At 33.8% G+C, this 15050-nt stretch overlaps 1 protein-coding gene across 2 annotated transcripts in view; it reads right to left on the bottom strand.

The window, feature by feature from the left end:
- The window catches only part of SCFD1 (sec1 family domain containing 1), a 131171-nt gene that overhangs the window by 88697 nt on the left and 27424 nt on the right, over window positions 1-15050 (bottom strand). For both annotated transcript variants that reach the window (XR_003681874.2, XM_007118118.3), the window contains exons 6-10: window positions 13901-13988; window positions 9009-9098; window positions 6691-6746; window positions 5457-5542; window positions 2796-2895 (exon numbers count right to left, since the gene is read on the bottom strand). Coding sequence is in view for 1 of the 2 variants with exons in the window: in XM_007118118.3 (XP_007118180.3) it covers window positions 2796-2895; window positions 5457-5542; window positions 6691-6746; window positions 9009-9098; window positions 13901-13988 (420 nt within the window). In the remaining variant the exon portion in view is untranslated. The remainder of the gene's footprint in view (window positions 1-2795; window positions 2896-5456; window positions 5543-6690; window positions 6747-9008; window positions 9099-13900; window positions 13989-15050) is intronic.

Genomic DNA, 15050 nt, shown 5'->3' with positions numbered 1-15050 from the left:
GGATGATGTTGGCTGTGGGTTTTTCATATATGGCCTTTATTATGTTGAGGAAAGTTCCCTCTATGCCTACTTTCTGGAGCGTTTTTATCATAAACGGGTGTTGAATTTTGTCAAAAGCTTTCTCTGCATCTATTGAGATGATCATATGGTTTTTCTCCTTCAATTTGTTAATATGGTGTATCACGTTAATTGATTTGTGTATATTGAAGAATCCTGGCATTCCTGGGATAAACCCCACTTGATCATAGTGTATGATCCTTATAATGTGCAGTTGGATTCTGTTTGCTAGTATTTTGTTGAGGATTTTTTCATCTATGTTCATCAGTGATATTGGCCTGTAGTTTTCTTTCTTTGTGACATCTTTGTCTGGTTTTGGTTTCAGAGTGATCAGAAGCCACTCTTACCAAATTCACTAATAACCCTGACACTGCCACATGCAATGGTGACTCCTTAGTCCTCAGCATTTTTACAAGTTAATTCCTGCCTCCTGTTTGAAACATTTAATTCACTGGCTTCCAAAACAACACAGACCTAGTTCTCATACCTCACTGGCTGCTACTTCCTATATTATATTGTTCATTCCTACTCACCACCCCAATATCTAAATGGTGAAATGCCTCAGAGATCAGTTCTCAGACCTCTCTCTCTCTCTTCTATCTATACTCACTCCCTTGGTGATCTCATCTTACCTCCTGGCTTTAAATACCATCTATATATAAACTACTTCTAAATTTATTTCTCTAGACTAGATGTTTCTCCTTAACTCCAGGCTCATATATCTAACTATGTAATGATATCTACACTTGAATATCTTAACGGGCATCTCACATTTAACATGTCCAAAACTCAACCTCTGATGTTCCCCCGAAAACTGCTTCTCCCTCGTCTTTCCCATCTCAAGAAAGAACATCTGTCCATTTGCAAAGGCCAAAACTTTGGAGTCATCTTTGGCTCCTCTCTCTTACATCTCACATTCAATTCATCGGTCAATCCTATACCCTACATTCAATAGATTATCACAACCCTCATCATTTCCATCCTGGTGTAAAACACCATCATCTCTTGCTAAGATAACTGCAACTCCTAACTGGTCTCCTCGACTCTTCCTATGCCCCCAAAGAGTCTTTTTCAATATAGTAGCTAGGATGATACTCTTAAAATGTGTATCAGATGTCATTCCTTTACTCAAAACTATGTGAGGCTCTCTGCTTCCCTCAAATTAAAAAGCAATATCCTTACAGTGGTCTTTAATGTCCTATGCTACATTGCATCCCGTGTTCTATTTAACTTCATCTCCTGCTACTTTTCCCTGCCTTACTTGCTCTGGCCACTTTGGCTGCCTTGCCATCTTTTAAACATATCAGGCATCCTTCTTCCTGGAATGCTATTCTCCCAAATAGCTACATAATTCACTACCTTCTCTCCATTAGATCTTTCCTCAAATGTCTCTTTTTCAGTGAGTTCTTCCCTATTTTAAAACTGCAATCCTGTTCACCATTACTTACTTTACTTTTCTCCAGAGTATTTTTCACCTTATGAAATATTATGTATTTTATTTTATTTATTGCCTGTCTCTCCTACTAGAATGTAAGATACAGGAAGAAAGGAATATTTTCATTTGCTTTGTTTATTGCTAAAACCAGGGTCTAGACTGTTCTGTCAAAGAGTAGTCACTCCAATAGTGGTTCTTCAGCCTCTTATTGACCTATGAAAACTACTTTCCACGTTCTGTTACTCAGGGTTGGATCCAGTGTCCCTTTGATTCTTCTCATTCTCTCTACTGAATCAGAGTTGACTACTATCATTAACACTTTTCCTCGAGTCCAGAATCGCAGAGGACTCTAGGATAGAGAAGTGTGCAGACTGCCAATTTCCATCAGTAATCCTAAAATCTGATTTATTAAAAGAAATACTTTACAGTTAGAGTCTGTGTTTTAAAGAAATAAACCATTAAACCAAAACCAACTATTGCATGTCTTTCATTTCCTTTCTGCATGACATTTCAGGCAATCTTTGCAATAATGATGCTATCATATACTATAATCCCTAGAAGCTTGGGCTAGGATTTAGTAAATTAGAGTGCTGGTCTTGGCAAAGCCAGTAATTTAGGTTCATATCCTTTAACTTCTGTGTCTCAATTTTTCTATCTTACAAATGGGGACTATTCTGGCCCTTTTACATAGTGTCTTATACAGAAATTATTTGTATACATCTTTTCTTTCCATTGCCTTTGAAGATTGGGGCTGTTTTTATTTATCTGTGTACATCACATGCTATTTACAATGTTTAGTAGATCAATATATGCATGGATAAAACAGATTTTAGTTTTAAGCATGAAATTACCTATGTGGAATTACTTCAAAAAAACATATGATGTAATATAAAAAATACTATTTATTTTTACCATAAAATGAGGCTTAACAGATTCCCAGGAAAAAAAGGAGAAATTAGATCTTTTCTCCCCAAGGAGAACAAATTTATTTACTTACTCAGTATGAAAAATTAAAATAAAACCCAGCCACTCATTTTCCTCCATTCTTTTGTTCCCCATCATTCCAACAATACCACTGATTTATCCTGTAATTTAAAGACCATAAATTTGGAACTTTAAACCTAAAGGCTTCACTATTCTCCAGCATCCACATCTAGTGATACCAAATTCCATCACCTTTTTTGTTTCTATTTCTCAGCTCCATCCTTCTCATCTGTATTTCTGTAGCCATGATGTTAATTTTAAATTAAGACCATTGAATGTTACTACATTTTAGCAAAAAGGGGTATATTTAGCCTCTTACCAGTACATCATGCACCAAGGCTTGATATGTCCAAGTATGGTGTAAAGGAGTTGCCAAATCTATGTTTCTGTCAACAAGAACTAATAAAGGCCTTTGGAAGCTGTAAATATATTAAAAAAAAATTATGTAACTCTTAATACCTGTGTATACATCTACATTCTTCTACTACTTTCAGTATATGTCATTTTCATATGAACAATAAGTATACTAATACTGACATTCCATAATACTTCGCTTTCTAAAAAGTTTTCTAGTACAATCAAGTAAAGCAATGCTTTGTACTACCTAGAGCCTGTGTATGATGCTAGATTATAAGTCTTACTTAGGGAACTTTCTTAAAGGAAAAAAATCTATACAAATACTTCTACAGAATAATTTTTATAGTTATCAAAGTAAGAATAAGTTGCTTTTGCTCAGATTTATATTTTACATTTTTGAATAAAAGGAAAAAAAAAAACCCATTGTCAGGTTCAGGGAAAACAATTACAGAGAGTAGGATCTTACAAATTTATACAAATGTTCAATAGTTTCATAAATTACAAATTCCAATTTTTTCCTGAAAACACAAATTCAAAAAAGCAGACTCAAGAGAAGAGGCTCACAAAACCCTATTCCATTATAATGTATGAAACTAAAACATTATACTACAACAGTAACTAATTATATAATTACTCACCAGACACATCATATATTATTTAACTCCATCATTATCATTTAGATATGAAATAAACTACATTTAAAGCAAATTGAGGCACAAAGTCATCTGGTTACCATGTGTCTCCAAAAGGCACAGAGATTTCACTTTAGAGGCACTACTGCATCAAGAGTACACATCAATTTTCAATAGGCATTGCTACCTGATTTTATTTACTATACGTATTTTCTCCTGAAAGACCTCTGACAATTTCAGTAACTCATTACATCCTACTGGGTGTAAGACAGTGAACTCCCAACTGCATTAATTATAAGACTTGGTGATAAAAAGGTAGGAGTAGCACCCTTACCACCACCTACTATCGTTTATTATTCCAGAGCTAGGTGGAGGGCAGGGAAGATAGCCTACGGGAGGGCTTCCTAACTCAGCACTACTGACATTTGTGGCTGGATAATTTCTTATTATGGGGAGTTGTCCTGTGCAGTGTAGGATGTGTAGCAGCATCCCATAATGCACCCCACTAGATTCCAGTAGCAACTACCCAGTTGTCACGACTGACATGTCTCTAGACATTACCAAATTCTCACTGAGAATCATTAGCCTACAACTGGATTCAAATACATTTAACAATAAATAGTCTGACAAGGCTGCTGACCCCTAATTCAAATAATTTAGAAATGCATACAACAAACTAAAAGTAAGACAACTATATTATGATTATATTATGTGAATACACTGAAAAAATTTATCTAAATAAAACAGTGCCTTTATATTGATTTCTAAGGCCTATACAAGAGCACAATAAAAAAAGAACTGTTCAGTAAGGTATGACATAGTGGTTGCTTCTGTTGAAAAAAAAATCAGATGAGAATTTGATGTCTCTGCTCTACTTAACAAGAAATATAATTATTTAGAAGAATATTTAGACCAGCGATGAAATTGCAAAACAGTTTAAAGTAACATGGGAGGTGAAACAGTTGAACAAACAATTGAAACACAATGTTAGTATCAACTGCAAATTATAGGAATAGTATATAAAACTGTAAGAGCCATCAAATTGACTTAAAATGAAGTCTATGAAAGGTTACCATAAGAGTATAATTCCTGGAAAGCAGTTATACTATCAGTTTGTTTTCATAGGCTTTATTTATTAATTCACCTAAAACTAGGGATAATAATTAATTTTCCAAAATACTGTCTATTCCCCTTGAAATAATTTTCAGCCATTGGTGTGGGTTTCTTTACTTCCTCACCCCAATACTGTCCATTATTTTTAATAAACAAAAGTTAAATACACTATAATGGACAGTTTTTAAAAAAAATTTCTATTCAATAATAATTGAGCAGTCAGAAACTTTGGCATTATCTACTTATACTAGACATGGTAACAAAGAGAAAAATACTTTGCCGGTATTTTAATGTAAAATTGGAAACCAGTTAATAGACAGGTAGAAATAGACATAGGCATCACAAATTATTCAACTTACTTTTTTTCATTACCAAGAGGCCTAATGATAATTAAAAGGAAGTGGCTTTTTACTGCAAAAGCCATATAAACAGAAAAATTTATCCTACAGATGATAAAAATGAAAAACAGAGAATTCTAACAAAAGAAAGTAAATTAAATATTCCATTTGTATTTTTAAGAACGATTTGAGGGCTTCCCTGGTGGCGCAGTGGTTGGGAGTCTGCCTGCCGATGCAGGGGATACGGGTTCGTGCCCCGGTCCGGGAGGATCCCACGTGCCGTGGAGTGGCTGGGCCCGTGAGCCATGGCGGCTGAGCCTGCACGTCCGGAGCCTGTGCTCCGCAACGGGAGAGGCCACAACAGTGAGAGGCCCGCGTACCGCACCAAAAAAAAAAAAAAAAAAAAAGAACGATTTGAATCAAAACCCTGATTTAGATTTTCCAGTATAAGGGTATTCTATCAGACAAGGAAAAACAACCCAAAAAACTCTACAAATGTTTCATTTTCAAGCATATAAGGTGTATTAACTAACATAATACCTGAACTGGCCAGCTCCAAGTGTGTCACCTGTAAAAAGACTGTTTCTTGCATCTCTCAGATTTTCCCGAAGTTTCTTATCTAGTTTCTGAAAAATGAAATTTTACATTAACTCTTTTTAAAAAAATATTTAATTTTATTTGAGCATAGTTGATTTATAATGTTGTGTTAGTTTCAGGTGTACAGCAAAGTGATTCAGTTATACATATACATATATTCATCTTTTTTGATTCTTTTCTTATATAGGTTATCACAGAATATTGAGTAGAGTTCCCTGTGCTACATTAACTCTTGAAGAACAGTTTCAGACAACTTTGCATAGGGTAATACACAACGTATTCTTATGGAACTAAGAAATTTAGAATTCCTTCACAAAACAGCAATTCTCACATTTTAGCTTCTTTACTATTCAATATTATCCTAACTTGGACTTGAAAAGACCAATGCTTTTTCTATTGTGACTCAGACCTGATTTCACTAATAATCACTTTTTGTTGGCTATTTTTACTTTACGTATGGGAAACATTTTGCAGTAATAACCCACACTCTCTCCCAAAGCATAACTTGCTGCACCGAGGAAGCTATCTCAATAGTGGTGGTTGCAAGAGGCTCCAGAAAGAAATGGAATATGTGAAAGAAACTAGCCCTCCATCTGTCAATGACTCATTTGGGCTACTAAAACTCAAAAATGTTAGTGTATCTTCCTCCATCTTTCCATACCATTTACCTTCTTTTCAGTAACTCTGTAATTTCTCTAATATCTTATTTTTTAATCTTTAAAGCAAATTTTTCAATGCTCATTTTACACAGAATGTTCTACTCCAGTATTATGGGAAAGCAAAATACACTTCATCATGTTAAAAATGATTATAATTGTTAATAAATGTTTGCTAAATGAAGTTAAATATTAAATGATTTGGGGAATCAAATAAGTGTAAAATACTACTTAGAGAGACAAAGCTAAATGAGGAATATTTATTTGAGTAAAAAAGAAACAGGGCTAGAATAGCACATTCACATTGGAATAAATCATTTTACTCCATCACATGATCACAATGATTACTTTTTATTTTTGGTGGAATCCCAATGTTATAAAATAAAAATATTTGCCTTTGGCACTTAATATATAACCCATAACAACTGTATACATACTTAATATTAACAAAAATACTTGATGTATTTAGGGAAAACAAATGACACATTATTTATCCCCAATGGATATTTGCGTGAACTCACCACTGCTACCATTTCTGCTGCTGTTCCTCTTGAACATCTGATTATAGGGACTGCACCTATTTTAACAACAGATGTTAGCAATGATTTCAGCTCTTAATAATTAAAATGGATACTTATAAAATACATCAGTGTCAAATAATAACATATAATATATATAATTTCAGGCTACAAACATAAAAGGATTTATAATCTTGAGAATAAAAGCAAAGTTTCAGAAATAGATCTTACCATTTATAAAGACAACATGAAGGGAGTCAGAAAAACATGATTTTTATATTGTGTGGGTCAATCAGTGTGACCATATTTTTTCAATGGACTGACTAAATCAGCACTTTGACTAATTTAAAAGATAGTATCAATAGAAAACACATTCTTTGCATAATGTAAAATGCTCCTAAAAGTTGACCTCAATTTATTATCAAATCAACTCATTTTAGACTTCTTAATTTCTCTCTATTATTCCAAGTTTTATTGAAGTCTGAAATCCTAAAATGAGAAAAAAAATCAAACTGCACTGAAAATCTCATAAAACAAAGGACATTGTAATATTTATATGCTGAAATTCTTACATTTTAGATTCTATACAAAGCATGCTCAGTCAGTTGTAAAAGTAAAAACGTGAAATATTAGTACATTTTAAAAAACTTTGTTTTCTTTTGATGGCAAGCTATACATGTCTGTCCTAAGAAAATCCAAATAATATTAGAAATGTATAAAGTTAATCCTCTTGATTCAAGCACCCCAAAATAATACCCATTAAGAATTAGATATGAATGTTTCCAGGTTATATTCTACATATAGTCTAAATAAGTGTGTGTGTGGAGTGCATAAAAAACAAAAATAGGATATTTTGCATACCATCCTTAAATTTGCTTTTTTTCCACTTAATTTATTGTTGTTATCTTTCTATGTCAGGTTGACAGTAATTTCAACTTTTCCTTTGAGAAAAATCACTTTCTGATACTCTACATAATAAAAGTGGCTCTAATACTTCAGTGGTCTGTACACTTCTTTTTCAATCTACCTTAACCTTGAAAATATAGTTATCATGAAGCAAAAATAACCTTAATGTCCACAATAACCCTAGCATGCAGCAACATTCTGGAGACTGTGTGCAAAAATAGAAAGATTAATTATGTCTGTTTAATGACTAAAAGTGGTATACATGTGCGTTCTTTAACAAACAAACAAAAAAAGACCCAACAACAACTCCATCTGAAGGTACTGAGAGCAATTGAAAGCAAGCAGAAAGTGGAGGAGGGTAAAACTCTTGAAAGAAGAGAAATACTTGAACAGTGAGAGATACTTTTAACCAGCTTTCCTCTTGAGGGTACTTTCCAGTTTGCATGGCACAGAGGAGAAAGAGCTCAAGCAGAAAACAGAAGACTCACTGAGCTGGGAAATCAAAGCCTGGAGTTCAGGGCTGGAAATTAAAGGAAAAATCCCTGAAAGGAGGGACCCGCAAAATCTGTATGCAAATTCTCCTCAAGCTTTTGTCTATATCCTAAACTATGCATGTATCTCTTAATTTTCTCATTTGTGAAAAAGAGAGAAATTTTATTAATGTAGTGTGAGGATCATTTTAACTGAAAAGTTTTCAGTGTCTGCAAAATTAAAATCGCAATTAGAGGATTTCTAAACATATCCATTATTAATAGTAACGAATAAAATCATACATTAGACACTAAACACAATGTAGGGCTTCCCTGGTGGTGCAGTGGTTGAGAATCCGCCTGCCGATGCAGGGGACACGCCTGTGCTCCACAACTGGAGAGGCCACAACAGTGAGAGGCCCGTGTACCAAAAAAAAAACAAAAAACAAAAAACAAAAAACACAATGTAGCTGGAAGTAAATTTAGATACTCCAAAGAAATGTTTAAAATTTTGAGAATATGTTGGATAAGTGTTTTACGTAAATTTACAGTTTTCTGGAGCCTTGGGAGTTTGCCTTAATACTTACCAGGCATATATCTCTAATTAGAAGTACATTTGAAATTTTTCAAAATGAAATATTAAAAGAAAATTAGCAGGCACATAGGTGAAGCCGCCAGCAAACATTCAAACAATATATTAGGAAGTTACAATTACCAAAGACATCTAAGGTGACAACTCAAGAGAGCTGCTAAATGCTAACTTCATCAAATTATTAGAAGAATTGTGGTTTTACATAGTACAGAATGTATATTTTATTTCAACTCTGGAGAGAGGGACTGTAGAGATCCAGATAGATAATAAGGGATCATATTGCAGTGTAACAGGTTAAAATGAGCTGTTAAATAATTTACTTTCAAGAAATAAACAAAGGTTTGAAAACTTACCCAGTGTAACAAAAAAGCAAAAGAGGCTGTCAACAATAGTGTCCATAACAGTTTCCATTTCTGTGTCTGTGATATCTGGTCTGTTAATGGCTAAAATGACATAGATAAAGGAGAAGAAAGTGACCAAAATTTATCCCTTATTTTTATTCAAATTATTACTCAACACCTATCAATATTCAGTTTGATAATACTTGTAATAAAGAAGTAAAAATTTTTATGCTTTAAATTTTAAGTGAACAAGTATCCACAAAAATTATAGTACTTTAAAAAAAATACCACCTCAATATCAGTAGTAGTAATGAGTAGTATCAATATTAGAGCAGTAATAATAAGAGAAAACCCACCACATAAATTATACAAAATTTTTGCCAGAGCAAATAGGAAAATAAATATCATCTTCCATAATTTTATTCACAAACATTAAATGGCCTCAAGAAACTACTGATCTTACTATCCAAATACTGCCAGAAAAGGACAATGTATCAATAAATCAATTACGGCAAGACCAACATCACATACATTTTCTTTGTATTATAACAAATTATATAAATTTCTCTTCTGATCTACTAGACCGTACTTAAGTGGTTCTCAAACTTCAGTGGATAGAAGAATCATTCTAAGAATAGGAGAGAAGAGAAAGAAGTTTCTCTGGAAGCTATTAAAAATGAAAGATTATTAGCCCCTTCCCTCAGGGATTCAATTCAATAGATTTGGGATAATTCTAGGTAATCTGCAATTCTGACAAACACCTCAGGTGATACTTGGGGCTACACGTTTTTTTCTTTTCTGTCCCATTTCTTTCTTGGAACTTTAAGAACCAACATGTCAAATGTTTTTAAAAGGTCAGAGTAATAATGGTCCCTAGCCAGGAGGGAAGAATAAATGGAGAGGTGGCAAGCCTACTCACTAGGTTGACAACCAGTGACTTTGCTATCCTGGCTGCTCTACTACGTGTTGGCTTCCACATTTGAAAAACAGGTTGCTGGGGCTACACTTTAAGAAACATTGCTGTGAAGACTTTTCTTGACAGTCAAAGACCTTCCCTTATTCATCTTCCTATCTCTCAGAGTACCTAGGCTCAGTGTCTGACAAGTAGATGCTCAGTAACTATTTGTTAAAACACTGACTGGATTAAAATATTATCTATATAATACATTTAATTTCCCAGCATCTTGAATGTGAAAACAAATATAAAATTCAATACAACTTGTGATCAGCCTAAGAGGAAATCAGAATCCAACTGGATACAACAGAGTGTTCAAAGAAAGTACGGTACATGCAGAGAACATAAAAATAACAAAGACTTTAACCATAATCTGGATGAGGAAACGTGCTGCTATTCAGTATTGCAGACTGCCATCTATCCAAATCAGATGACAGAAATGGCATAAGGATACAACGTGAATTATGTAAATTCAGGGGATACCAATCCAGTGAAATACTCAGCTCATTCTGCCAATCACTGGTTCAGGTAAAATCTATATGAAGCCTCCATCCTTCAGGTCCATACCCTTCAGTACCACACCTCTGAAACAACTGACCTCAACAGTCAAAACACTGCCCATCACTAACTTCAACTCATTTTCAACAACAACTTGGTTTGTCTGAGACATTAGCCTAAGTCTAACTAAGGTGACAAGTCTGCATCCTTTATTGGATAAATTCCCAATCCATGGAAAACAGGTGATAAAAATTGAATCCATGGTATCAATATGGTTGATTAATGTTTCTAATAATCTGTTTAAGATTATTAATTAAAGCACTTATAATGTTTGAGAGGAGTTGCCACATAATTACATAATAATTAAGAGCACTAACTCTGGAGTGAGTGCCTGGATTTAGTAACCCGGTTTTGCCATTTCCTTATCAAGTTACTTAGTATCTGTGTCTCAGTTTTTTCATCTAGAAAACAGAAATAATATTAATTCCTACTTCATTAAGTTAATCTGAGGAGTAAACGAGCTTATATTGTAAAATGTGTATAGAGCAATCTACTACTATTATTATAATTATACTATTGAGAATCTGGGCGATTAAGCATGTGATTATACTTTAAAATTAATAAATTAAATTTATACTTTTAATTCAATAATTATTAATTTCAGACTTGTGATTTTTAAGTTGAGAGATATAAGAAAACAAATTTATAAACACTTGAATGTTTAATGAATTTAGACTCCCTATAAAGTTAATTATTTTTAATAATTATTTAAATATTTGGGCAGATTTTGTTTGTTAGATTTATAAAGTTGCCTGGTCTGGTATCTGAAGTACTTAAAACTACTCAGCCATAAAAAATCATGGGGCTTCCCCGGTGGCGCAGTGGTTGAGAGTCCGCCTGTTGATGCAGGGGACACGGGTTCGTGCCCCGGAGCGGCTGGGCCCGTGAGCCATGGCCACTGAGCCTGCATGTCCGGAGCCTGTGCTCTGCAAGGGGAGGGGCCACAACAGTGAGAGGCCTGCGTACCGCAAAAAAAAAAAAAAATTTTGCTGTTTGCAGCAACATGGATGGACTTGGAGAGTATTATGTTAAGTGAAATAAGTCAGACAGAAAGACAAATACTGCATGGTATCACTTATAAGTTGAATCTAAAAAATGCAACAAACTAGTGAATGTAACAGAAAAGAAGCAGACTCACAGCTAGAGATAACAAATAAGTGGTTACCAGTGGGGAGAGGGAAGAGGGGACAACCTAGGGGTAGGGATTAAGAGGTGCAAATTATTATGTATAAAATAAGCTACAAGAATACATTGTACAGCATAGGGAATACAGCCAATATTTTATAATAACTATAAATGGAATATAACCTTTAAAAATTGTGAATCACTATATTATACACCTGTAACTTACATAATATTGTACATTGACTATACATCAATTAAAAACCAAATAATTAAAAAATGAATAGGCTGAATTTATAAACGCAACTTAAACTGTTTAAGGAAATTTAACAAACTAAGTTTGCTGACTAAGTTTGTTAAATGAGACTGATTATAATTTAGTCAGTTCAATCTGAGTTAATGAAAGAAAAAGTAAAGGTGCTTGGTTTCAAATAAACAGATTTATAAACAAAATTTACAAGTTTAGCTTAAAGGCTTAAGGGAAACTAGGTTTTAAACATGTAACTTAAGTAGCTAATTAAGTTAAAGGTCAATTAAATGTAAACATACTTCTGTAAATAACTAGAGTACTGTCAAAAATCTCTTACATGGGCAATTCAGCAAATACTTACACCCATTTAGAGATGTTGCTTAATTTCAGCAAGAAGGCATACTATGGAGCTCAGTGAAACCAAAAGATTCATGCTCTCTTCTCTTGGGAGCTTACCACCTGGTCCAGTGTGTTATGATAGGATACCACTAGTAACTTGAGCAGAACAATTTTCTGTGTGAGTATGGTTTGCACACTGCAGAAGATTTAGCATCGCCTAGTCCCTGCTCATTAAATGCTAGTGCTAATTGTGACAATTAGGACAATTGTCCTAATTGTAAGGACAAAAATGTCCTTACACGGGCTTCCCTGGTGGTGCAGTGGTTGGGAGTCCGCCTGCCGATGCAGGGGACGCGGGTTTGTGTCCCAGTCCGGGAGGATCCCGCGTGCCGCGGAGCGGCTGGGCCCGTGAGCCATGGCCGCTGGGCCTGCGCGTCCGGAGCCTGTGCTCCGCAACGGGAGAGGCCACAGCAGTGAGAGGCCCACGTACCACAAAAAAAAAAAAAAAAAAAAAAAGTCCTTACACATTTCCAAATGCCCCCATGGGAGGCCCCTACTTTAGAACCTCTGAAACTCTAGTCATCCCCAAACATCTCAATCCTTAGGTATCAAATTAATAATTATTTCTATGAATTGGCTAATCACATCTTCTGTAGTCTGCAATTTTCTTTAAAATATTTGACATAACTAATCAATGGGCACAGAGTTTCAGTTAGGTAAGATGAATAAGTTCTAGAGATCTGCCATAAAACATTGTACCTAAATCAACAATACTGTATCTATATTATATACTTAAAAATGTTAAGAGGGTAGATCTCATGTTAAATGTTTTTACAAAGAAAAAGAATCAGCATAGACAATAAAACATGGTGTGGGTGTCCATGTGCGTGCGTGCATGTGTGTGTGTGTATACATGTGTGTCTGTTAACTGTGTGTATGTGTTTGCATCTGTTAAGTTTAATCTACATCCAAGGAATGGTCAGTTTATCAAAGCTGGGAATACAAACTACAGAGGTGGTTAGATAGCATTTGATCAAATACCAATACTCAATCCTACCACTGCACGAACAGGGTTTAAGAATCAAGGGTGTCTAACAAACTATATTTGAGAATGGTACTTATATCAATACTTCATTCCATAATAGGACATTAGTAGCTGCTGACTCTTTGTTGTTGTCTGATCTTGACAAATAGCAACATTAAGCAACATTTTCTGAGTGCTTACTATATGCCAGTAACTTTTCCAAGCATTTTACATATACTATGCATTTAACTCCCATAAAAACTCTGAGATAGATAGTATTATTATTCCCGTTTTACAGATTTGGAAAATAAAGCACAGAGAAGCAAAGTAAACTTGTTCTTGTCCAAGGATCAAAGTACTAAAAGATTAACTGAATCTTACTACTAAAATACTGTCTTACTCACCATGAGTGAACCATTCGTGCAAGTTGCTGTGGGGTAACTAAAAGGTCAGATAATTGGTCCTTCACTGAGCTTACAAAACAGATTTAGTAAGTGTTGTCTACATGTGACAGAACTCAAGTCTGAGACTTGTTTTCTTTATGGGCTGTAAACAAAGCTGGTTTTGGAGTGCACTAAACATGTTTACTATTGTTTTTTTACAGTACACTGTTCATTTTGTTAACAATGAATTATAAAATTCCTATTTTTACATACCACGATATGAAACAAGCTCCTTATTTTGATTACATAATACAAACATATCATCTTCCAAAGTAATAAAATTGAGATACTGATCAAAAACCTAGAAACAAAAGAAAAGGTTTTCAAATCAATTTTACAATATTGAATGCACATTTAGTTTGATTTAATCTACTAATGATAAAATGAAAAAAATTATAATTATATTCAATAACTAAAAATTATACCATGTAGCATGTAGATTGCCTAATTGGGCAAGAATGAGAAATTAACATTAAAAAGCAATAAAAAAACAAAACAAGACTCTGAGCAATAAATTATCAAGGAGAGTAACAGTTTCAGAAAACAAAATTTAAGAAGATATAAAATTTTAAAACAAATTGTGGTTGGGATGGGAATGGATATCAAATATGAAGAAAAACCACAATTTTAATTTTTATATTCATTTTAATCATACTTCTCTAAGAAAGTCATAGTAACTGTTTTTACACTGTGAACTATATTTATAGGTGGGGAAAAGTTACACTAGTTCTTTAGAAGCGTAAATCAGGACAAAAATGAAGAAAACTATCTGAGATATGTTAAATGCAGTTAAATCGAAAACTGTTCCTATTATTTCATGTAAAACTAATGATAAATTTTGGAAGAGAAAGAATAATAAGACATAAGCCTTAAAAACTAATCAGAAGTAGTAGTGGACTATCTAAATCTAAGAATGAAAAATCTATTAGTATGAAAGAATGGGAATTAAATGCATGGTTGTTTAGTCTTTTATTCGCCCTGTGTCATTCTGTAGAATTTTCAGTTATATCTTGTCCAAATTCAAGAAACAAAGGGCAATACAGGGCTACAACCAAGAATATATTTTATAGATTTATTTATAATTAGGCCAAACATGACTAAAAGTGACTATGATATAGAATTGCTGGACTTCTTTCTTATAATATGCAATATAGCCCCCCTTGGATACTCTCTCCTAACTAAAAAAATATCTGAAGATAGTATGGTGACTATAGTGATCACTGATAAAACAATGTCAAAATATTCTGGGTATAATTTATGACAACACAACTGTCAAACTATTTCTAAGCTGAGCTAAAAAAATTATACAAATCCCAGCCCAAAACAAAAATTGATTCAGCTTTTTATTTTTGTCTTTCAAATT

The sequence above is a fragment of the Physeter macrocephalus genome, chromosome 11 (genome assembly GCF_002837175.3).
Source record: "Physeter macrocephalus isolate SW-GA chromosome 11, ASM283717v5, whole genome shotgun sequence".
NCBI lineage: Eukaryota > Metazoa > Chordata > Mammalia > Artiodactyla > Physeteridae > Physeter > Physeter macrocephalus.
Note: the sequence above shows the minus strand (reverse complement) of the source record. Positions and strands in the feature narration are given on the sequence as shown.